Source organism: Leucoraja erinacea, chromosome 19 (genome assembly GCF_028641065.1).
Source record: "Leucoraja erinacea ecotype New England chromosome 19, Leri_hhj_1, whole genome shotgun sequence".
NCBI classification, from domain to species: Eukaryota; Metazoa; Chordata; class Chondrichthyes; order Rajiformes; family Rajidae; genus Leucoraja; species Leucoraja erinaceus.
Window position 1 is genome coordinate 27863213 of NC_073395.1, and position 23278 is coordinate 27886490.

The 23278-nt window shown below is 41.9% G+C and overlaps 1 protein-coding gene and 1 pseudogene across 1 annotated transcript in view; one reads left to right on the top strand and one right to left on the bottom strand.

The window, feature by feature from the left end:
• LOC129706563 (myelin regulatory factor-like protein) overlaps positions 1-23278 on the top strand; it is a 42430-nt gene that overhangs the window by 1485 nt on the left and 17667 nt on the right. Inside the window, exons 2-10 of the mRNA XM_055650925.1 lie at positions 60-255; positions 8835-8911; positions 10478-10588; positions 10881-10971; positions 13390-13590; positions 14508-14616; positions 17920-18029; positions 19237-19400; positions 20617-20694. Coding sequence (XP_055506900.1) covers positions 60-255; positions 8835-8911; positions 10478-10588; positions 10881-10971; positions 13390-13590; positions 14508-14616; positions 17920-18029; positions 19237-19400; positions 20617-20694 — 1137 coding nt within the window. The remainder of the gene's footprint in view (positions 1-59; positions 256-8834; positions 8912-10477; positions 10589-10880; positions 10972-13389; positions 13591-14507; positions 14617-17919; positions 18030-19236; positions 19401-20616; positions 20695-23278) is intronic.
• LOC129706591 (U2 spliceosomal RNA) lies at positions 5186-5293 on the bottom strand (annotated as a pseudogene).

A 23278-nucleotide genomic window follows, 5' to 3' on the forward strand; every position in this document is an offset into this window, starting at 1 on the left:
TGGATTTTCCATGGAAATTACAAATTGGTTTTATATTTCTGTGTTACTGTTGTCATTAGACCTGCTCTAGGATATCAAGTTGATGCAGACAAGGGATTTAATTTTTCAACAGTGGATGACTCATTTGTTTGTCAAAAGAAGAACCACTTCCAGGTCACAGTTCATGTTGGCCTGATTGGACACCCAAAATATGTTAAAACACCTACAGGTCATAAACCAATTGAAACATTCTTCCTTCAAGTTTTTGGAGTAAAGGCAAGTTGTCATAAATTTTTGTCTGCAAATTTATTTTGATATTTAAATAAATATAAATATAATCCATAAAAAAGTAAAGATTACTGGTATAGTTTAGTCCTTAGAATATATTCATAATTATAGTGTGTATGTTGGTGGATACTAGAAATTGTATTTTGTTTAATTTTAAATCTTGAACTTTTATTTGTATAAAAGGTTTTGCGCTGTTATCTGGAATATTGTGCTATGAACTGAAATTTACTTTAAAATTAGAAAAAGCATTATTCAAAATAATGCATAAATTCTATCAACTAATACAGTAAAAATCTGACAATTTGTTATCTGCCGAATCCAAAATTCCAATAGCTCACCATTTGGCCCACCAGAGACGGATTCCTGTACTCCCTTTAAACACGACATCCCCTGCTCCCTTTAAATTCTCTCAGGCTCCATTTCCTGCCCTCCCATTAAACTCACTATTAAATTAATTGGAATATATTTTGAAATATTCCAATGGAAACCACCAGGGGCGCCGCACCACCGGCAGCCCCACCAACAGTTGTCTTTAAAGTTTTTTAGTGTGTGTTAAAAGTTCATGTAAATGTTCTCCGGTTTGTTTTATGTGGGGGGAGGGGGAAACTTTTTTCAGTTTCTTACCTTGCCGGAGATGCGATAAATTTTCGGATCGCAATCTCCGGTCGCTCTGCGGCCTACCATCGATGGCTGGAGGCCTCCTCAGACTGACCCACTGCCCCCACGTGGACTTACATCGGAGTCAACCCCTTGCCTGGGATCGCTCCAACCATGGCCTGTGGACTTTACATCAGGAGCTCGCAGTCTCGGGAAAGGCCGTGAATGTTGGGAACTCCAACGTCGCAGAAGGTTTGACCAGCCCCGACACGGGGTTCTATCGCCGGCACAGGGGAGATGACATCCCCCCGATGCAGGAGCTGATTGCCTCAAAGCGGAGAACCCGTCGCCGGCTACGAGAGTCAAGATCATCCCGTCAACGGATTGCTCGAGGCCCCCAACCACGGGAGAGCAAAGGGAAAAGATTGAACTTTTTTTCGCCTTCCATCACAGAAAGGAATGTGGAGGAGTCTCTGTGATGGATGTTTATGTTAAAATGTGTTCCGTTGCTTTTTTATTGTATGACTGACTTGGCAAATGAAATTGCTCGTATGTTGCAAAACATACTTGGCTAATAAAGTATTATTGTGATTGTGATTATAATACTGTGTAATATCTTTAAAAAATGTTCAAGTGTGTTGTGGTATTAATAGAAATTAGTAAGATTAAACGAGAACTTACCAGTTTGAAGTTTGATCTGTATTTTATGAGGAGTTACGATGAGGGATTTCGTGAAGAACCCCGCTTCCACGCATGCGTGTCATTCTTCAAAGCAGCGGTGTGAGGTCACAGAAACCTATAATGATCTAACATAGTAAGATTATCAAAGAGATACCAGTTTTTGATATGATCATAAGAGGGTGGGAGCGGAGGGCACGAAATCCCTCATCGTAACTCCTCATAAAATACAGATCAAACTTCAAACTGGTAAGTTCTCGTTTAATCTTACTATTTTACTTCGGAGTCACGTGAGTGACTTCGTGAAGATTTCAAAGCTCTGTGACCTCATGCCGTGGAACGAGTCCATGCTTCACAACTGCCTTGGGTATTGGGAGAGAGCATCATTAGTAGTTTTAAAACACAATTATACAAAGAGTTGTGTGGTATAACGAAAAAATATAACATTTTTTTAAAATTTGAGAATCATAACCCTGTAACCTATCGGGCAAATTATTTTGTTGAACCTAAAATGTTTTCTTAATACAATGATGGCTCCAAATTAACTGGTTTATAATACAACCTGTGGAAAAACACTTTTTTAAAATGACCCTCCTGCCATTCTGAGGATTTGGTCTGTGGGTACCTGTACAATATTGCTGCGGATGTTGCTGCAGTCCTGGTGGAATGAGAGTTGAAACATCAGTGTCTATTCCTGCCATTTTTAGGACCTATTTGAGCCACCTTGATATAGTTTGAGTCGTGACCCTATCATGCAGTTTCTTGTAAGAGATAAACAACTCCATACTCTGACCTCGAATGTTCTGAGTATATGCTATGTATTGTTAGATGTGTCTTGTTATACACAGTCGTTTGCCATATGGGTGTACCATAAAATCAAACCCTAGACCCTATGAACCCGATCTTTTATTAAATCCTGTATGACAACACCAGTTTCTCGGTGAGATGATCAGGGAGTCCAGGCTCAGTTTGCTTAATGGCTGGACTTGTTGTGCGGTAAATAACACCATGAGCATAACCATCTTCCTGGTCTGTTACTGAGGTGACAACGCTGTTATGAGCTACAAGCTCCTCAGCATGTTGAGAAAACGACACCCATGTCCCAGATTTTGGAGTACCTGGTTTGCTTACCAGGGGTGCGCTCCCACCGCGTGCCGTTCCGATCCTTGTGATAGGTAATTGGAGAGTGCACTTGTGGCACTATTGAAGGCACTGTAGCTCCATCGATTATCCTAATGGAGGCTTGTAAAAATTCCAATACGGCCAGAATGTTCTTGGCCTTTTGGTCGAGATTGTTGTCCAAGCAGTATATGCCCCATTTCTTGATATGTCCAAGGTACTGCTTCCGTGTTGACAGTCTTAGTGCAGATGAGATGAGATTCATCGTCCTGTCTGACAGTGTAGTGGGTCTGTTAGACTCTACAAATCAATAAATCCATAGTGTTATGGCATGGATGACTGCCTCCAGTCACTGGATAAATCAATAATTATTTGGCAATGTTCATAGGGAACATGGTTCTAACACCATCCCCTGTAAGACTGAAATACCATGATTGAGAAGGTCAGTCGGGTACTCTGAAAATTCCAGATGCCGAGTGTAGTTGAATTTTCCCTAGTACCCCAATGATGGGTCCGAACGGGGGAAAACATCACCCTATGGCTTATTTACATAACAATGTCAAGCTGGTTTACGAATTTTAGTACATAATAATGGGGCTAATGATTGCCCCTTTTGTAAGCTCTATATTGCCAAAGTTCCTCTATTGAGTCAATGCCTGCCATATAGAAACCCGCAACTGACACCAAGTCTATATCAATAATAAGAGCATCCATCTTAAAATGAATATCTAGAACAAATGTGTTTAGGGTTAAAATCAATGATAATCCTGCAACCCTACTCTATCTTATATTTAATAAATATGTTCAATCCCATCTTTTGTGTACAATTCTTGTAGCACCATGTGGGTTTTAGATTGTTTGGTTTATGTAAGGACAAAATGCCCTTCTGGTGTATGATGTACTGTGGTTATTGGGATGAGAAAAACCCTATCAGATAACCCTGAATACTGCTGAGATTATATGAATCTGTAGTGATTATATACCATACATAACTGTAGTGTTGCAACCTCCCCTACCCTCGTAGGTCCCTATTTTAACAGAAGAAAACCCCACCCACCTACCTCCATGGTTACCGGTGGTTTTGTTATTTCCTTGGTTTTTTGAAAATAAGGTTCTGGTTTAATATTTCTTGTTCGGGGTTGTGTGGGAGGTTGAGGCTTCCGCATCTTCCAGGGTGGCCGCCCTGGCCATACCCTAAAACGGATCCTGCAGGTTATATTGATTTCTGACACTGCTACTGGTATGAGCCACATTTTTTATGGCCTTGCCTGTGGCTGGTATCATGCTCCAAAATAGGCCCTTGCGCTGGCCTTGATGAGCCCCAGTGTCTTGGCTTAGTCCACACACGGTTCTTTATTTGCAAATGGTAGCATTTTTGGGGTCCTAGTGCTGGCTGAATGGCCGCCTTCCACGTGTAGTTCAGGTTATATTGCATATTATTAAACAGATCTAGTGCGTCTTGATGGTCTTTGGTTACCTACGTTTAGTCCAGGGTGCTGGTGTGTGCTATGATGCCTTCCGTCAATCCCTTGAAGGTTCTCTGGATCTTGAGGTCCTGGGTTTACACTGGGCACCTGTAATGCCTCACCGTTGCCAGGTGGCAGATGTCTGGCCAGTGTTTGTAAATTTTTCTTGTTGGCGTTTGTGGCCAGACATATAGTAATACTATTGCCATCCTGGATCCAAGTCTACCCATGTTTGACTTGGCTAAAGTAATCGGCCACCATGTCCAGCAGAGTCCCTGCTGTGTTAGGATCATGGGACGCTGTATTACCAGGCTCTGGCCCATCAGGGTCCTGCCTACTCTTTTTTATAGAGTTAGAGATCTCTAGGGTCCCACACGGGGTACCCATGTGGGGCTTAACTGCTGCCCACTTGTCTTTTGTTCTGCGGACCCCTCTTGCAGGTCAGCCCAGAACTGACCCACAGTGCTCCCCTCTGATGGGGTAGAAGCATTGTGCAGCCCTCAAAGAGGTACTGCTGTGGTTTTATCACGTTGGAGCAAGGCTCCATACACCGCTTCTTCCCGCTCCAGCCCTCTCGGGCACTGGTTGCCGGCGGTTTTATGCAAAGTCGGACCCTTCTGAGTCCACTACCTTGTTTGATTTGTGTCTAGCCTACCGCTCGGTCACATGGATCTGGCCGGTGCGGGGCCGACATCGGGCACAGCTGATCCCACTACAGTTGATCCAAGTGCCGCTGGCTGCTGCTGGCTGCCCGCTGTTCCATGGTCCTCCTTCTCCAGTTTTGTCCTTCCTTCCGTGAAGTGGATATGGCCGGTGTGGAGGATAACTGGCACAGCTGCTTACATCTATTCCTTTAACCTGACTTCAACGCTCTCAGCACTCCTGGCTGCTCCTTTATCTTAGACCCCTGGGACCCCCCCCCGTACTGACGGTACTGGTCCCTTATGGTCGTTGCAGCCGGTCAACCCCACTCTAATGCCCTCAATTCTGGGCACTCCTACTTATATGGTCCTTAGATAAGGGACATATAAGACATTAAAACTGATGATAACAGCTACTATAGTTTTTATATAATATATATAGTCCCTAGATAAGGGGTGTATCAGATATTAAACTGATAAGAACAGATACTACACTTGATCTTAGCCAAAAAGCCGAGAAGCGATTATTGTAACTAAAACCCCGCTGGGACCGATCCTGGTACTCACATACTGGTCCCTTATAGTAGATTGCAGCCAGTCAACTGCAAAGTCCTTTGCTGCCGAGAAATGAACTTTCACACCATGCTGGAGCGAAGTTGGGCACAGGTGTTTTTCCCCCTCCGGGAATCGATGTGCCCATGCTGCTCCTGCCGTTGCCAGCTCCTCACGAAGTGCCAGCTGCCACTGCTGCTGTCTGTGCTCCTGCCGCTGTCTGTGCTCCTGCAGCTGCCGGCTGCCACTGCTGCTGCCGCTGCCGCTGCTGCTGCTACTGCTGCTGCTGCTGCTGCTGCCGCTCCTCCGCGGTTCTCCCGCCGGCCTTCTGCACCTTACATGGACCTGGTCCATGTCTGCACCTAGAAAGGTAAGTTGAAGGAAACGCAGGGTCTCTTACCTGCTGTTCCCGACTTTCCTTCTCCCGCCGGTGACCGTCGTTCCCTGTGTCGGGTTCAAGCCGCTTGGACCGACCCCGGTGTTCACGGGCCTGGTCCTTCGCGGCAGTTCCGCAGCCGGTAACCCCGGCTGTTCATATGGATCCCCTGGCCCTTACCTTGTGAAGAAGGTGTCCAGCCCGAACGTCCCGTTCCGACTCCATAAGTGCCGCTGCACTCGCTGAGCGTTTCGAGCCCCGGTACCGCTGGTCCGAGCTGTCTGTCCCGCAGCCTCTGTGCTGGCTGCTACCGACTGCTCCCAAGCCAGTCTCGTTTGAGACTGGCATAGGGACCTTTTTTACTTTGCTTCCCGCCCGGCCGAGAGGTGAATTTTGCCGGTGCGGGAGCAAAGTCGGGCTCAGGTTGTTCCCTCCAGGGAAACTCGTGCTGTTGCTGCTGCTGGCTGCTCGCCCTCCACGGGTCTCCCCGCAAGCTTTCCGCAGCCTCCTAAAAGTAAGTAGTAAAAAGGAACGCAGAGTCTCTTACCTGCTGTTCCCGACTTTCAAATCTCCCGCTTGGGGAACGCCGTTCCCCCCTGTGTGACTCGTTGCAATGCGTGTAGCGATATGTCACGACACGCATGCGTGGAAGCGGGGTTCTTCACGAAGTCACTCACGTGACTCCGAAGTAAAATACAGCCAGTAGGTTGGAATGCACCCACAAGTCCAGAATTATTAGAGTTTGATTGTATTGGTTAAAAGCAAATGGTTTGAAACAACTAAGAATTTATGAACAAGCTTTATGAACAGCTATGAACATAGCCTGTATCACAATCCTTCATTTCAAAGTGCCTTTCAAAGCGACTACCTTTCATTTCCATAGATTATAGGGCCACTCCACTGAGGAACTGCAATCACCTAAGTTCTCTCAGCACCAGTTTTAATTAATCTAATTGGTAAATGTAAATTCTGTCTGGCATGTTATCATCATTAAATCAACCAAAATGCAAACAGTTATAACAACAAACCACTCTAGATGATTGGTTCTGACTTTAGTGTGTGAATGGTCGCTCCAATAAGTCATTGAAATATAGATCAGTTTTTGTTGCTATGTTATTAAAGGTTTTTCTTAATATGAGAGAATTCTTGAGCATTGGCATGTTTAAAGTACTATTTAATTAGTTGTACTGCCCAGCTCTTACCCCAGAACTTCGGCATTTAATATATTTTGTCAGATTTTAGCAATGAGTATTTATCCTATTCTGCTTTAAGATTTATCATGAAATAATTCTTCTCCCACCATCTTTTCAAACAATGCATTTCAGATTCCACCCACTGTCTATTTTCTTAATGTGATTCCCAGAACAGTGCAAAATATTTCAACTAAATCCTAATCAGTGTTTTATAAAGGTTAGAAAACTTGGATCAATGACAAAACTGTTTGCTAACCCAAGAATGGCGGAGACACAAGCGACAGCAGATAGTTTAGCTTAGATACACAGCATGGAAACAGACCCTTCGGCCCAACGATCACCTGTACACTCATTCTACGTTATCCCAGTTTCACATCCTACACACAAGGAACAATTTACAGAAGCCAATCAACCCGCAAACATGCACGTCTTTGGAGTGTGGGAGAAAACCGGAGCACCTGTGGAAAACCTCCACGGTCACAGGGAGAACGTACAAACTCCGTATAGACAGCACCTGTTGTCAGGATTGGACCCGGGCTACTGGCACTGTAAGGCTGCAACTTTACCGCTTTGCCACTGTGCACTGTAAACCTTGAACTGGAATTGAGCCGGGACTCGAAGCGTTACCTGTCCATTTTGTTCCACACTTGCTACCTGACTCGCTGAGCTCCCCCGATAGTTTGTTTTTTAGTTCAAAAGGGCTGTTCACCGTTGCATTTTCAAGGACATTTGTGGAGAGGTCACAGAATATTTGCCTCATCAGCATTCTGTAAATTAATATAAAATGCCCAAACTCTGTAGAAACAATGGATATAATTCTGTACAATAGCTATGTGTGTCCTTTGATCTATGGTAATCTAAAATGAACTATATTTTACTATCAGTGGGAAATTGAAGGCAAATTCATGTTTGTACCCAAAATCATTTTCTATTTCAAATCAAAAAGCCATAAGCTGCTGCACACTTTGGGTTGCTAATAGATTAGTTACCTAAAATTGTAGCGTTTAATTTTCATGCCATTGAGTAAGGTACCCAAGCGGAATATGAAGTGCTATTCCTCAGTTTGTGTGTGGCCTCACTCTGGCAATGGTAGTGCCCCAGGATAGAAAGGTCAGAATGGGAAGCATGTCAAAATGGTTAGTAACAGGGAGATCCAGCAGGCCTTGGTGTTCTGAGTGCTTGGTGTTTGGCAAAACGGTGGCTACACATGGTCCAGCTGATGACCAAATGGTGACTCGCCGACCGTCTGGCTGAACACTTGTGTTTGCTGCCTGACCCGCTGAGTTATTCCAACACTTTGTGCCTTTTATTCTAAACCAGCAACTGCAGTTCCTTGTCTCTGTACATTTTCTGCAGGAGCTCTGAATAAATAAACCAGTCCAGTTGAAATGAGAGATGTCTTTCAGTCAAAGTGGGCAGCAAGTTTGAAAGCTCCAGCATTTAGTGCTATTTTGATCACGAGCCAGAACAGTTAGGAAATAAAATATCTGGCTTTGTCTACAGCTGTGCCATTGAGTGCAATATAAGGCCGCAGTTGGGGTATTGTGCTATTTACCTGGGAATTTACAGTATCCTCATTTTATTTGCACCATGTTTACCAATATCTTCTTTTTTATAATGTTGATATGTTTCAGGATATCACTGTTCTGTTCCTTGAGCTCACCAGCTTTCACATCCTCCTCCATGCTAAATACAGATGAGAAGTATTTATTATTTAACACCTTGTCCCTCTCCTATAAAGGCGACCAAAATCATCCTCGGGTTGTTTGTCTGCTCTCAGATTAACCCCTGTTTGATTTCTTCACTTTATTCCAACATGGTTTACAGTACTTCTTTCCTTTGCTTCCAGTATGTTTTCCTCCAATTCATAATGTATAATATGATTTATTTTCCTCATACTTACCATAAAGTATTGCAATAATGAAAATATTCCTTTTGCTCACAGGCTGAGGCTACAAATCAGGTGATCAGTGTTGAGCAATCTCAATCAGACCGCAGCAAGAAGCTTTTTAATCCTATAAGGTAAATTTAATCAAGCAGTTCAAGGCGGCACAATGGTGCAGTGGTTTAGTTGCAACTTACAGCACCAGAGACCCGGTTTGATGTTGATTACAGGTGTTGTCTGCACGGAGTTTGTATGTTATCCCTGTGACAGCGTGTGCTTTCCCCAGGTGCTCTGGTTTCCTACCACACTCCAAAGACGCACAGGTTTGTAGGTAATTGGCTTTGGTAAAATTGTAAAATTTCTCTAGTGTGTAGAACAATGCAAGTGCAAGGGTTCCCAACCTGGGGTAAATTTACTCCCAGGGGGTAAATGTCACCTACCCAGAGGGTAAATTTATTGATTCTGGATTTGTACATATTTTTTCTCATTGACTCACTGTGATTGGTTCTGGTATACTGGTATCTGTTCTTTCTTCAATAGTTATTCATATAAAAGTGAAATAACGTTGTAATGTGCTATTGAAGTTGCCAGGGGTAAACGGGACGAGAAAGGTTGTGAACCCCTGTGCTAGTGTGATGGGATGATTGCTGGTCAGTGTAGAGTTGGTGGGCCGATCGGCCTGTTTCAACGCTATATCTCTCTAAACTAAAAATGAGGCATAAACTAACTTAGAAAATTCAGCTTCAACCACCAACAAAATGTGGTAAATGCAAAAGGAAGACTGTCATCTTTATTGCTACTGAAAATTAAATGGGACAACTTCTGGTGATGGTACAAGAGCAGTTAAATGTGGATATCAGGAAGTAGCTTCCTGAGTTGTTCTTCACTGTACTGGGATATACTCGGCTTTGAAATGCATTTAGGTATCAACGTAACCCACTTAAATTGTCAGGAACATGAAAAAAAAATTGGAAGTGGAATAGAATCTGCAAGCACTACGATACAAATGATTTCAAGCTAATTATTGGGGATAACCTCAGCTGCAAATTATATATTACAAGAAAATGCTGGAACAATGTAACGGATCAATAAATGAAAAGAGAAACATTTCAGTATTTTAGGTGGAAATTCCTCATCCAAATTAATTTAAATATTTCATTTAAAGTGTTGGAGTGTGTGTCTATATCAATCTTTTTTATATTTGGCTATGCGTGCATCCTTCATGTGACTTTCATTTCTTCTTCTTGTATCACTTTCTAATCAAAGCTTTATAACTAGTTTTGTCGTTGTCTCCATTTTTTTTTCATTTTGGATATTTTAGAATGAGGAGGAATTCCTTTAGCCAGAGGGTAACAAATCTGTGAAGTTCATTGCCACAGATGACTGTGGAGGCCAAGACATTGGCTATTTTTAAAGCGGAGATTGATTTTATTCTTGTTTAGTAAAGGCATCGAAGTTTATTGGGAGAAGACACGAGAATGCGGTTAATCAGCCATGATCAAATGGCAGAGTAGACGATGGGCCGAATGGCCTAATTCTGCTCCGATGTCTAATGGTGGCTCCCTTTGTCCAAATTTGAATCTCCAGCTGACAATCATCATTATTATTGGTCACATTTTAATAAACAATAGTTGCGTTTTTCATATTTCCGACAAGCTGCCATTTGTAATCTTGAAGTGTTTTCAATTGATTTATTTTTAAAGGATTGATTTGCCAGAAGACCAAACAACGAAAATCACTTTAGGAAGATTACATTTTGGTGAGACAACGGCGAACAACATGAGGAAGAAAGGAAAACCTAATCCTGAACAGAGGTAGAATGTGATCGAAATAAAACATGAATATTGAGTGTTACTGGAAAAGAAGTGTACAAAAAAAATTTATCTGATGCCCCCTGTTAATTCCAATCATGAAGAATGATTCACACATTATTACCAAAACTTTCTTCAACTTGTGGTGTGCTAAATTTTATTTCTATTAGCTTTCGTTCAATCTCAGTAAATAATATAAAATTATTTATTCATAACTCATCAAAATTATCTGTGTGTATATATATTAATAGAAAGGAAAAGGATTTTGCCATAATTGGACTTCCTCCTTTTTCAGATATTTTATGCTTGTGGTGGGCCTTAACGCTATCAGTCAAAACCAGAGTTATTTATTAGTGGCTGATATATCAGAACGGATAATTGTGAGAGTAAGTATGTCGGCACCCTACTTCATTCAAGAAAAGTCAGTTAATCTATCGTGTTGTTCAGAAATGTGTCATTTTAAAGCAGACAGCAGAGACTTTGAGTGTTATATAAATCAATGACATTAGCATTCTAGTTTTGCAAAATATCTTTCCAGTCCATGTATTGCATTATCAAACCTTGTATCTCTTTTAAATAATATTTCTCCTTCAACAATGGACAGATTCAACCCAGCCTTAATTTATTTAACCTCTTTATAAGGGGAAGCAAATCTTTACTGTGTAGGGTGTGGGAGGGGGGTGCCCCCCACTAAATCATGTTTTAGTGCATTGTAGAAGTATGATTTCAATGATTTTTGTTTGAAGTATTTTTAAGATAATGTACATTGCCTACATGAGAGATAGGAGCAGGTAATTATTATTTTTGTTATTGCTCGACCTCCAAAAACTGGGGGATAATAATACAAGCCATCCCCAACTCAAAGTGGGAGGATATATCCCCCTCCCCCCCCCCCGGATCGATGCCAGTGCCTTCCACAGTACAGAAAATTTGACAAAAAAACTTTTAAATGTTATAACTTTTACATTTTATAATTTCAAGTGCTATTGGTTTTTGTTTGTAGTTGGAAAAAGGGACAATAAATAATCATAACATTTCCTGATATGGCAAAGTCATACAAATAATGTTTTGCTCGGGGGAAAAAATCAGAGTATTTTGAAAGTATGCGCTTTCATTTTGATTTGAATTTAGAATCATCAAACCATGACATTAATAAAGGGGCTATATGTTTGTGGAAACGTTACTTTTTAAAAAGTAAGACTTTCGAGAAATCTAAAGTGCATTAGAAATTAGAAATATACATTTCTATGCACTGAATCTTTTGCAGGTGAATCGAGGACCAGAGGACAGACTGAGGGGTAACATTTTCCACACAAAGGGTGGTGGGTGTAGGGAACAAGCTGCCAGAGGAGATCGTTGAGGCGGGAACTATCCCAACATTTAAGAAACAGTAAGACTGATACATGGATAGGACTGATTTGGAGGGATATGGACCAAAAGCAGGTAGTGTAGCTGGGACATGTTGGTGGGTGTGGCAAGTTGGGCCCGTTTTCACACTGTATCACTCTATGACAGCATTCTCCACCATGTATGAATGCTTCAAAATCAAGTGGTTGAGTTTTATTGCCATATACTCAGGCATAGAAACATAGAAAATAGGTGCAGGAATAGGCCATTTGCCCCTTCGAGCCAGCACTGCCATTCAATTTGATCATGGTTGTTCATCTAAAATCAGTACCCCCTTCCTGTTTTTCCCCCATACCCCTTGATTTCACTAGCCCCAAGAGCTAAATGTAACTCTCTCTTGAAAACATCCAGTGAATTGGCCTCCACTGCCTTCTGTGGCAGAGAATTCCACAGATTCACAAATCTCTGGGTGAAGAAAGTTTGTCTTCATCTCAGTCCTAAATGGCCTTCCCCTTATTCTTAAACTGTGACCCCTGATTCTGGACTCCCCCAACGCCGGGGACATTTTCCCTGCAGTTACAGTAAGTGATAATCTAGCAGGCACGCAGGATGCTTTCTCCAACCACCCCCATTTGAAGGCCACTATCTTCCACCACTTCTACCTAGTGCTTGGTACCTACTTCCAACAGCTATTGGTTGTCCTCCAGGATGCACCAAGCCGCAGCCTGGTCCATGCTGGTCACCAGGGCGAATTCGGCACAGAGACTCTCACGGCCGTGGCGCAACGCTTCTGATGGCCCGGGACTCTTGCAGTGAGGCTACTCCTTGGCCGGAGCTTATAGTGAGCGACTCGCCAGCCCGGTAAACACTCGCCAGCCACGGCTCCTCGCCGCTGCTTCTGCCTCCATCCCTCCCTCCGCCCGGGCTCTCCAACACCTATGACCAGGTTGCTCAGAGCACAGCAGTGCCTCATCCACAGCCAGAAACATTGAAACATGTCTAGCCAACAAAGTGAGGGGGCTGCAGGCCGGAGTCCCCCCCCCCCCCCCGGTTCCAGGGCCCATGTATTTCATGTACTTTATTGTTATTTATAGTGCAAGATGTTTGGTACATGAATGCTTACCAACTTTGTCAGTCAGGCAACTGTTGTGATGTCTGTTATAAAGGAATGCGGCATTGTTGTCTACATTAAAATTGGCAATTTCTGTGTAAAACATTGCAGTCGTGGTGTTGATTCCATTATCTGGAGATATATAAATTTGCTTGAGTAAACTTTGTTGAACAACTCTAAATAATCTACACAAATTTGATATATCAATTACTCTGGCAATAATCTCACTGATCTGAATGCATAACTAAAAGAATCTCACTGTACTTTGGTACACGTGAGAAAAAAGGAACCAATGAACTAACTTTAACAAGGATAGACTAAGCTTGCACATTGACTTCTTTTTCAGGCTTCAAATCCCAGTCAGTTTGAGCATGATCGTGAAGCAACATGGCAACAAGGACATCTGCCCAATACAATTGCCTGTCATGGTCAAGTGGGAATCAACACGGATAGTCCTGATGAGGCATTGGTCGTGTGCGGCAATGTAAAAATAATGGGCACAGTCATGCATCCGTCTGACCAACGAGCAAAGGAGAATATCCATGAGGTATTACTGATACTGGAAATCAAACGGAAACAAAGCAGTTCAGGCAGCATTTAACATAGAAACATGGAAACATAGAAAATATTTGCAGGAGTAGGCCATTTGGCCCTTTGAGCCTGCACCGCCATTCGATATGATCATGGCTGATCATCCAACTCAGTATCCCATCCCTGCCTTCTCTCCATACCCCCTGATCCCTTTAGCCAAGGGCCACATCTAACTCCCTCTTAAATATAGCATTTGTGGGAAAACGAACTACAGTTAATGTTTCAGGTCATTAATCAGGTGAAAGGTTTGCAGAGCTGCCTGATTTGCTGAATATTTTATTTTTCATTGTAGGTTTACATTGTCCATAGTTTTTGCATCTGTACTCTGTGAATGCCTTGATTATAATCGTGTATTGTCTTTCCACTGACTGGTTAGCTCAAAACAAAAGCTTTTCACTGTACCTCAGTACCCATGATAATAAACTACATTAATATAATTTAAATGATGCATAATGATTTATTTTTCTCTCAAATATGATTTTCAACAGATATATGGAGAACTTCCCTAATCTCTACCTAACTCAGGAGGTATTCAGGATCAGGCCTCTTCACATTTCTTGGCAGTCATTCAGTGGTATTTGAGTTGTGGGCTAACTAATGCCTACTGCTACACTAATAAAACTGCCATAGTATAAGAGGCCAGACCACCTTAAACTCTGCTCTATATCAAGTGATCAGTCCTCACACCAGTCTCCACCATTTCTTAGATAGACACAAAATGCTGAGTAACTCAGCAGGACAGGCAGCATCTCAGGATAGAAGGAATGGGTGACTTTTGGGGCCAAGCCACCATTTCTTGCCTGCCACTGTGACAGATAGATTTCCGTAATGCAGCCGCATTCAATGTATTGAAAGTTTTTGTTTATTTTGTAGGTGGACACTACTGAACAGCTAAAAAGGATAACGCAAATGAGGCTCGTTGAGTATGACTATAAGCCTGACTTTGCATTAAAAATGGGAGTAGATCGTGCTCATGGAACTGGTAATGCGTCAAGTTTTCATCACAGACTATTCAATGAAATCTGTTACGTGTGCTTTTGTAGCAAATGCTAATGGGACAGGTCCACCACTGATTTTCCAGCATCCTTGGTTCCAGAGCCTTGCCGTATTATCCATTTTGCCAGACCAACAGAGGTCATGGCCTCGGATGGGGTGGGGATGGGGGCTGAGATATTATGGGAATGGATCTGCCGCCTCTGGATGGGCCGGAATTCCAGAGCCACGGCCGCAGGGGGGGCAAACTTGCTTACCTGGCCTAAGTTCCACATTTATGGGGGGACTTCTGGGGGGATTTCAAATGCGGTCGTGTAATCTTGTCCAGCTTATAGGAGGCACTGAACCACTAGTTGCCAGAAAATTGGTGGTGGACCTGCACCACTAAAGGTAGATGAATTTCACAAGGATAGTGAAAATGAATGAAGGCGTCTTAGTGTACAGGTCCGCCTCAGCTTACAGATGCCCGATTTATGCAAGGCTGGTCATGTGAAAGAGCACTTGGGAAACTAGCGCGTGGATTGGCTGGCTGCTGCGTGACTGCAGGTGACCATAGCCAACTCCCAAAAAATACATTCTACTTCATACATTGAAATCCATTTATTGATTCCTTTCCAAAGACATGCCATTCAGGCCACTAGCAGTATCCTTTTTACTGTATACCCACCAATGGTATTGAAAACCGTGTCTGCAGTAAATCTTGCAAAAGGATATAATTAGTGGCGAGATATGGCTAAATTTGTCAATATAAGTTTTATCATTAAAAATGAGATTTCAAATGCTATCTGTTTCACAGACTATTTATTCCTATGAAACAGCCCATCTCTGCAGGCATTGTTTGTCATGTAGCAATTTGGTTCACAGCCACAATTCCGTCTTGTAAACTGTTCAAATTGGGAACGTAGTTCATTCATATCCGGGAAGGATCTGTTGATAGAATAGACTTGAAAGTGCAACTCTGATTTTTTCTTTGTGTTGTATTTTCCCATAAATATTCAAGAGTATTAAAATGGCATGCCTCAATTTACCTTGTGTTTTATTAATCCTATTAACGTGTGAAGGAGAGAGGGGTGAATAACCTGAACGTTCTAAATTGCTGTGTGTATGAGGCTCCTCTGTTGAATGGTCGTTTACCTTTTCTACAATAGAAATTTTGATTTGTCATGATTTTGAATAATTATATTATTTAGTTTCAATATGATTTTACTAATATTTATTCACAGTTGTATTGGTGTATCAACTTTTGCTGAACTTGTGTCTTGCATATTATACAGAAGTCAACTGTTCAACCGTGTAATTTGATACCTCTGGGTTTTACTTCTGACTGTATGTTGTTGGGTGGAATGGTAACACTTGCTCTGCCATGTTCTTGCATGAGATTTTAAGCTGTTGCTTTCAAACTCATGGAGGAACATGGGATAGCCGAAGGTCAGGAACTACTAATGAAAGTTGATGGAGCAAAGATGAGAATGCTGTTTCTATTCTAGTCAATAGCATAGTGTGCACAATTAACTTCAACAGGAATTGTTAACTTTGCCAACTTGCAGTACCCACCACTCCCTCCAACACTTTTTTTTAATACCGAGACACCCCTTGCTAAATATTCATGCTTACACACATGCCATGTCCAAAATGAAGAGTCTATAATTTTAGGTGATTATGAACTTAATAAGCAATTCTAGAGTAAGTTCTCTACTCAGAAAATACCGTAATCAGAGTCTGGAACATCTACCTACATTGAGTAGCAGGCCAAAATTGTATGGATGCTTTGGTGCAGAAATCACTTAGGTTCACAAGAAAGGCATCTGATAATTTCTGGTATTGATGATCATTTTATTTACTGCCATTACAGTTGTTTGAATGAAAGTTTAGTGTTTGGTGTGTGTGTAGGGGAAAGTGATAGCAATTTGGTCACGGGCTTTGATGTTGTACAGCTGGGAAGGTTCTATCCGGTTTGTCACAATGTCTGGCCAGCAGTCATCTCTGGTCACCCCTAGTCCCTGACAGCAGAGGGGCAGATTAAAAATTATGTATAGGAAAGAACTGCAGATGCTGATTTGAACCAAAGATAGGCCCAAAAAGCTGGAGTAATTCAGCGGGACAAGCAGCATCTCTGGAGAGAAGGAATGGGTGATGTTTCGGGTCGAGACCCTTCTTCAGATCGATTAAAAATTATGTTCTTCCACTACTCGTCAGAACCATTCAGGACAAATGCTCTTTTGGTTGTTTCTTATGCCACCTGTCCTTTGCCATGGCAGATTGGTTCCCAAAGGTCAGTAAAGCCTTCTGCCGCTTTGATGGGCAGCTTAAGCTCTCCATACCCCCCCCCCCCCAGCAAACTTTCTGGCAAAACTTTGTAGGAACATCTTTCCATTCACAATTATTCAAAAATAAAAAACTGTTATTGTCGCTGCTATAGAAAAAATGTTTAACATGTAAATATTAAATAGTCAAACACCTCATTAGTACATACTTAGAAGCAATTCACAGAAATCACAGTTGCATTTTCAATATAAATACACATCAGTTAAATGAATTAATACAAAATGTAACTACTGAAACTTTCTCATCTCCCTTGGAGCCAATTCTCTCCATTGCATTGAACAGAATCTCTGAACCTGGCATTAGATTTTCCAGATTAATTGTTGAGTCAGAATGACAGTGTTGACAACCTCCCAGGAAATTCAGGATTTCAGGGATGACATGAGTGATTGTTGGGAATGTTGCAGTTTGCTAGTCTTTCTTTCTCTTCAAAAATGTTGTGCTCCACTCAGGTACTTGGGAAATTAATTTTAACGGCTACCACAGAAGTGATATTCAATGGTTTAGATGGATATGGACCAAACATGAGCATGTGGGACTAGTGTAGGTGGAGCATGTGTAGGAAGGAACTGCTGGCTTAAACCAAAGAGAGACACAAAAAGCTGGGGTAATGGTTCAGACAGCATTTCTGGAGAAAAGGAATAGGTGATATTTTGGGTCTAGAACCTTCTTTAGACTATCTTGGTTGGCAAGGGCAAGCTAGGCTCTCGGGCCTTTTTCCATGCTGCATGACTCTATAACTTCTTGCAGTTTTGAAACTAATTTAATGCCTGAACATCTTAAAGAAATCAAGTATAAAATGTTAATAAACTAAATCAATAGTAGGTTAAAACCGTGGATAATATTCTATGTCTGTTAGAAATGAGTTTCATCTTTCTATGCTTGAAAATTAATGCTCTTAACGCCAATGCATTGGTCAGTTTAATGGTATGCCATGATCTTCATGGGCCTTTTTTGTTTCTCTATGTAGGTATGATAGCACAAGAAGTGAAGGAGATTTTGCCAGCAGCAGTAAAAGAGGTTGGTGATGTGACCTACACCAATGGAGAGAAGATCGAGAACTTCCTCATGGTTGATAAAGTAATGGAAATTAGTATTTCTAATATTTGTAATTGATTTGTAATAGGAAATATTGACTAGTGCTTCAGGCTTCATCTTGCACCTTTAATGAAGTGATTTTTTGTATTCAAATCAAATTTCCCTTGCATGCTTAATTAGTTTAAGAGTTACCATGAGGTCACATTGGATACCACATCACTTTGATTAAGGTCATAAAAGATCTTACATTATTATTATGAATGACAAGACTGTTTAGAGCATCAGATACCCAGCAAAATATAAGCTGATATTCATGGTTCAATATTTGAGCACACGTTAAAAAGAGTAAATGAAGTTGATTTATCAAGTGCCTTTCGTCCCCTAATTATTATTATTTAAATTTTTTAAGTATTCATTCTGGAGGCTTTAAATACACGACTAATTCCTGAATTGCAAATTATGCTTCTAGGTTTCAGGTCTAGTTTCTTATTTGTGTAATGCCCTTTGTGTATTTCCCTTTACCTATTATTTAAACATTAAAAGAGCCTTCTATCGTGGCAGAATTTGCTTTCATTTGGCTTTCCTACGTTTTATACTGAGGCCCAGGAAAAGTACATTCAGCCATCTCCCACCTTAACAGCAAATTTGTATCTTCCTACTTCCCGTTTAATAGGTATTGACTTTACCGATTTTCTTTTCTATATGATCTCAATTCAATCTGCCAGGTTATGATATGATCTTGTGTCGGACGCAACTGCAGGTGCTGGTTTACACTGAAGATAGACTCAAAATGCTGGAGTAACTCAACAGGACAGGCAGCATCTCTGAGGAGAAGTAATAGGTGACGTTTTGGGTCAAGACCTTTCTTCAGTCTGATGAAGAACTGAAGTCTCAAACCCAAATGTCACACATTCCTTCTCTCCAGAGATGCTGCCTGTCCTGCTGAGTTACTCCAGCATTTGTGTCTATGATATGATCTTGCTGTGATGTTACTGGTTCCCAAGGTACAACTATTTTGCAAGCAGTAAACTTGAGGGCAATACTTGATAAATTCTGGCTTCTCGTTTCAGTAAATCCGACAAGTTGACTTTGATGTTGCCAGTCACGGCCACAGAAAGAATGTCTACATTTTCAATAGTTTTAATTTATATTAGTAATTCCAATAGAATGGAAAGAAAGGAATCACTTTCTATATGGATGCCTGGATTTGTACTTCTGTTACCTGAAATAGGATCTTTCTGTTCCCTAGGATCAAATTTTCATGGAAAATGTTGGTGCCGTGAAGGAGTTGTGCAAGTTGACTGACAATTTGGAAAAAAGAATTCAAGAGTTAGAAGTCTGGAACAACAATCTTGCCAAACTGAAGCAAAATGGGAGCAGAAACTCCACAATGAGTGAGAAATACAGGAGCAGGTGTATATATGCTACAATTTCTATGTTCTATTCATTAACTTCTTTAGAATTAATGTTATGCGAATGTGGCACAAATTGGATAGACTCACTGAATGAAATCAAGTGTTAGTTAAAGGGGAAATATGGTTATTATATCATCATGCGCTAGATAAACTATTCTAACAAGGATGTCTGCTGAATAAAAAACAAATAATGTCAGTGTAATTATGAGAATATTTGTTAATTACTCAGAAAAATAAGGAAAACAAAAGAAGCAGCAAGTTGTTAGCAAGAAATAAAGCACATTAAGTTTCTTTACTCAATATTTCTGTTACCCCAGCAATATATCATGTCAAAACATTGTTCCACGAATACTTGCAATTAACTGACAAGTCAGTGGTATTCTATATTATGATTCATTATATTGTAGATTATTATTTTAATTGCACAAACTATTCACAAAAATACTGCTTCATGTCTGCTGCAGGACAAAATAGTTTCAATTTTCTAGAATGGAGAACTGTTATATTTGGATTAATGCGGGATTTATAATTTCCCTGCTCCTTAAAAATCAATGATTCATCTGATTTTGTGGAAATGAGAGCATTCCTGCAACGGCATCATCTGTTTTTGGTCCTTGTAATGCATGTGGCAAACAATGCAGCGTTTTGTATTTTCTTTTTCTAGTGTGTAGCATTAATGTAATGATGGCATTATGGCTGTGGCCAAGAGAAGAGGTGGCTCTCCGGCGGCATGGAACTGCATTGGTCTATTATGCTATCCATCTTGTCACTCCTTTCCTCCAGACATGCTGCCTGACTCGCTGAGTTACTCCTGCAGTTTGTGTCTGTTCAACAGAATTAACTGATATTGACATAATTTGAGGTTGAAAACCCCTTGTCGACTACGGACGTTATCTCTGTTTCTCTTCCAGCCGATGCGGTCTGACCTGCTGAGAATTTCCAGCATTTTCTGCTTCCATTTTATATTTTTTGTATCTGCAGTTTTATTAAACGTTCACATTTGTAAATCATATGATTATGAAATAGCGATGCTCCCACAAATTTCCAACTATTTACGCTGATGTTTGATATTTCTAATTCACCCTAAAAATATAATTTCTAAATCCACCCGATTCCTCCCACCCCACCCATCCGTGGATGAAGGAATTTACCTGCACATGTTTGTTCTTTGATAAAACAGAAACATGTTTATTCAATCCACCTTTCACCTGCAGGGGGCAGAAAGCCTACTCACCTTATAGCTGTGGCTCACACACTATATCCAGTTGTACGGGACGCAGTGATAGGACAAGGTAAGACAAATGCAATTTTATTCATATCCAATGTTAATTATCAATGTTTAGTTACTGCCCAGGAGCCAACCCATTACAACCCAGGAATGGCACAGTGGTAGAGTTGTTGCCTTGCAATGCCAGAGCCCCAGGTTCAATCCTGACCTCGGGTGCTGTCTGTGCAGAGTATGTACCTTCTCCCTCTGACTGTGTGGGTTTTTCCAGGTGCTCTGGTTTCTTCCCACATTCCAAAGATGTGCAGGTTTGTAGGTTAATTGGTAAATTGTCCCTAGTGTGTAGGATAGAACTAGTGTATGGATGTTCACTGGTCTGCATCGACTCGGTGGGCCGAAGGGCCTGTTTCCACTCTGTATCTCCAAACTAAAACAATGCAAATTGGACGACCAGCACCTCATATTTCGCTTGGGCAGCTTACAACCCAGCGGTATGATCTCACTAATTTCAAGTAACCCTTGCTTTCCCTTTCTATCCCTCCCCCGCCCTAGTTCTCCAACTAGTTTCACTGTCCTTCTGATTAATTTTACTGATTGTATGTACCCTTGTCACCTTCCCCTCAGCTAGCCATGAATCATTTTACATAAGGTACACAAAAATGCTGGAGAAACTCAGCGAGTGCAGCAGCATCTATGGAGCGAAGGAAATAGGTAACGTTTCGGGCCGAAACCCTTCTTCAGACTGATAGGGGGTGGTGGGGAGAAGGAAGGAAAAAGGAGGAGGAGGAGCCTGAGGGCTGGGGGATGGGAGGAGACAGTTCGAGGGCTAAGGAAGGGGAGGAGACAGCCAGGGCTAATAAAATTGGGAGAATTCAATGTTCATGCCTGCAGGATGCAGGCTCCCCAAGTGGAATATGAGGTGCTGTTCCTCCAATTTCCGGTGTTGCTCACTCTGGCAATGGAGGAGACCCAGGACAGAGAGGTCGGATTGGGAATGGGAGGGGGAGTTGAAGTGCTGAGCCACCGGGAGGTCAGGTAGGTTCTTGCAGACCGAGCGGAGGTGTTTGGCGAAACGATCGCCCAACCTCCGCTTAGTCTCACCGATGTAGATCAGCTGACATCTAGAGCAGCGGATGCAATAGATGAGGTTGGAGGAGATACGGGTGAACCTCTGTCGAACCTGGAACGACTGCTTGGGTCCTTGAATGGAGTCGAGGGGGGAGGTAAAGGGACAGGTGTTGCATTTCTTGCGGTTGCAACGGAACGTGCCCGGGGAGGGGGTGGTACGGGAGGGAAGGGAAGAATTGACAAGGGAGTTGCGGAGGGAGCGTTCTTTGCGGAAGGCAGACATTGGGGGAGATGGGAAGATGTTTTACATCATTTTACATAGTCTGCTTTGATCCTTTGCTTTCACACCTTACCCTTCCATACCTCTAGTCTCTCTCTCCCTGACTCTCATTCTGAAGAAGGGTCCAGACCCGAAATGTCACCCATTACTTCTCTACAGAGATGCTGGCTGTCCCGCTGAGTTACTCCAACATTCTGTGTCTTCAGTAAACTGAATAACTGCTGCCCCTGAGTGATCAGCATGTGTATTAAGATATCCACCTCGTGGGGGGTGGGGTGGGTGTTAGCACTGATATTTCTGTATCCATGCCTTTATTTTTCCCCAAGTCATATTTTGTTCATAAAAACCGATGAATATACAAACAGGACATGGTATTATCTTCATTCAATTTACCAGGTACATCCCTGCTTTCACTTACCATATTCACAAGACTCCATTGTCAGCTCATCTTGCTGAAATACAGACAGATGCATTTTCATCAATATTGTCTTATGTCTGTCATTGAACAAAATAAAATAGACACAAAAAGCTGGAGTAAGTCAGCGAGTCAGGCAGCATCTCTGGAGAAAAGGAATTCATATGCCTGAAGAAAGATTTCAACTGGAAACGTCACCTATTCCTTTTCTCCAGAGATGCTGCAGTTGTACAGAGCCCTAGTGAGACCACACCTGGAGTGTTGTGTGCAGTTTTGTTCCCCTAATTTGAGGAAGGACATTCTTGCTCTTGAGGGAGTGCAGCGTAGGTTTACAAGGTTAATTCCCGGGATGGCGGGACTGTCATATGCTGAGAGAATGGAGCAGCTGGGCTTGTACACTCTGGAGTTTAGAAGGATGAGAGGTGATCTCATTGAAGCATATAAGATTGTTAAGGGTTTGGACATGCTAGAGGCAGGAAACATGTTCCTGATCTTGGGGGAGTCCAGAACCAGTGACCACAGTTTAAGAATAAGGAGTAAGCCAGTTAGAACGGAGACGAGGAAACACTTTTTCTCACAGAGAGTTGTGAGTGTGGAATTCTCTGCCTCAGAGGGCGGTGGAGGCAGGTTCTCTGGATGCTTTCAAGAGAGCTAGATAGGGCTCTTAAAAATAGTGGAGTCAGGGGATATGGGGAGAAGGCATGAATGGGGTACTGATTGGGGATGATCAGCCATGTTCATATTGAATGGCAGTGCTGGCTCGAAGGGCCGAATGTTTGATCTGCTGAGTTCAGCATTTTGACTATCTTTGTTGTAAATCAGCATATGCAGTTACTTCCTACATATGGAACAAAATAATTATCACGTTTCACGATTATTACTCTTAAC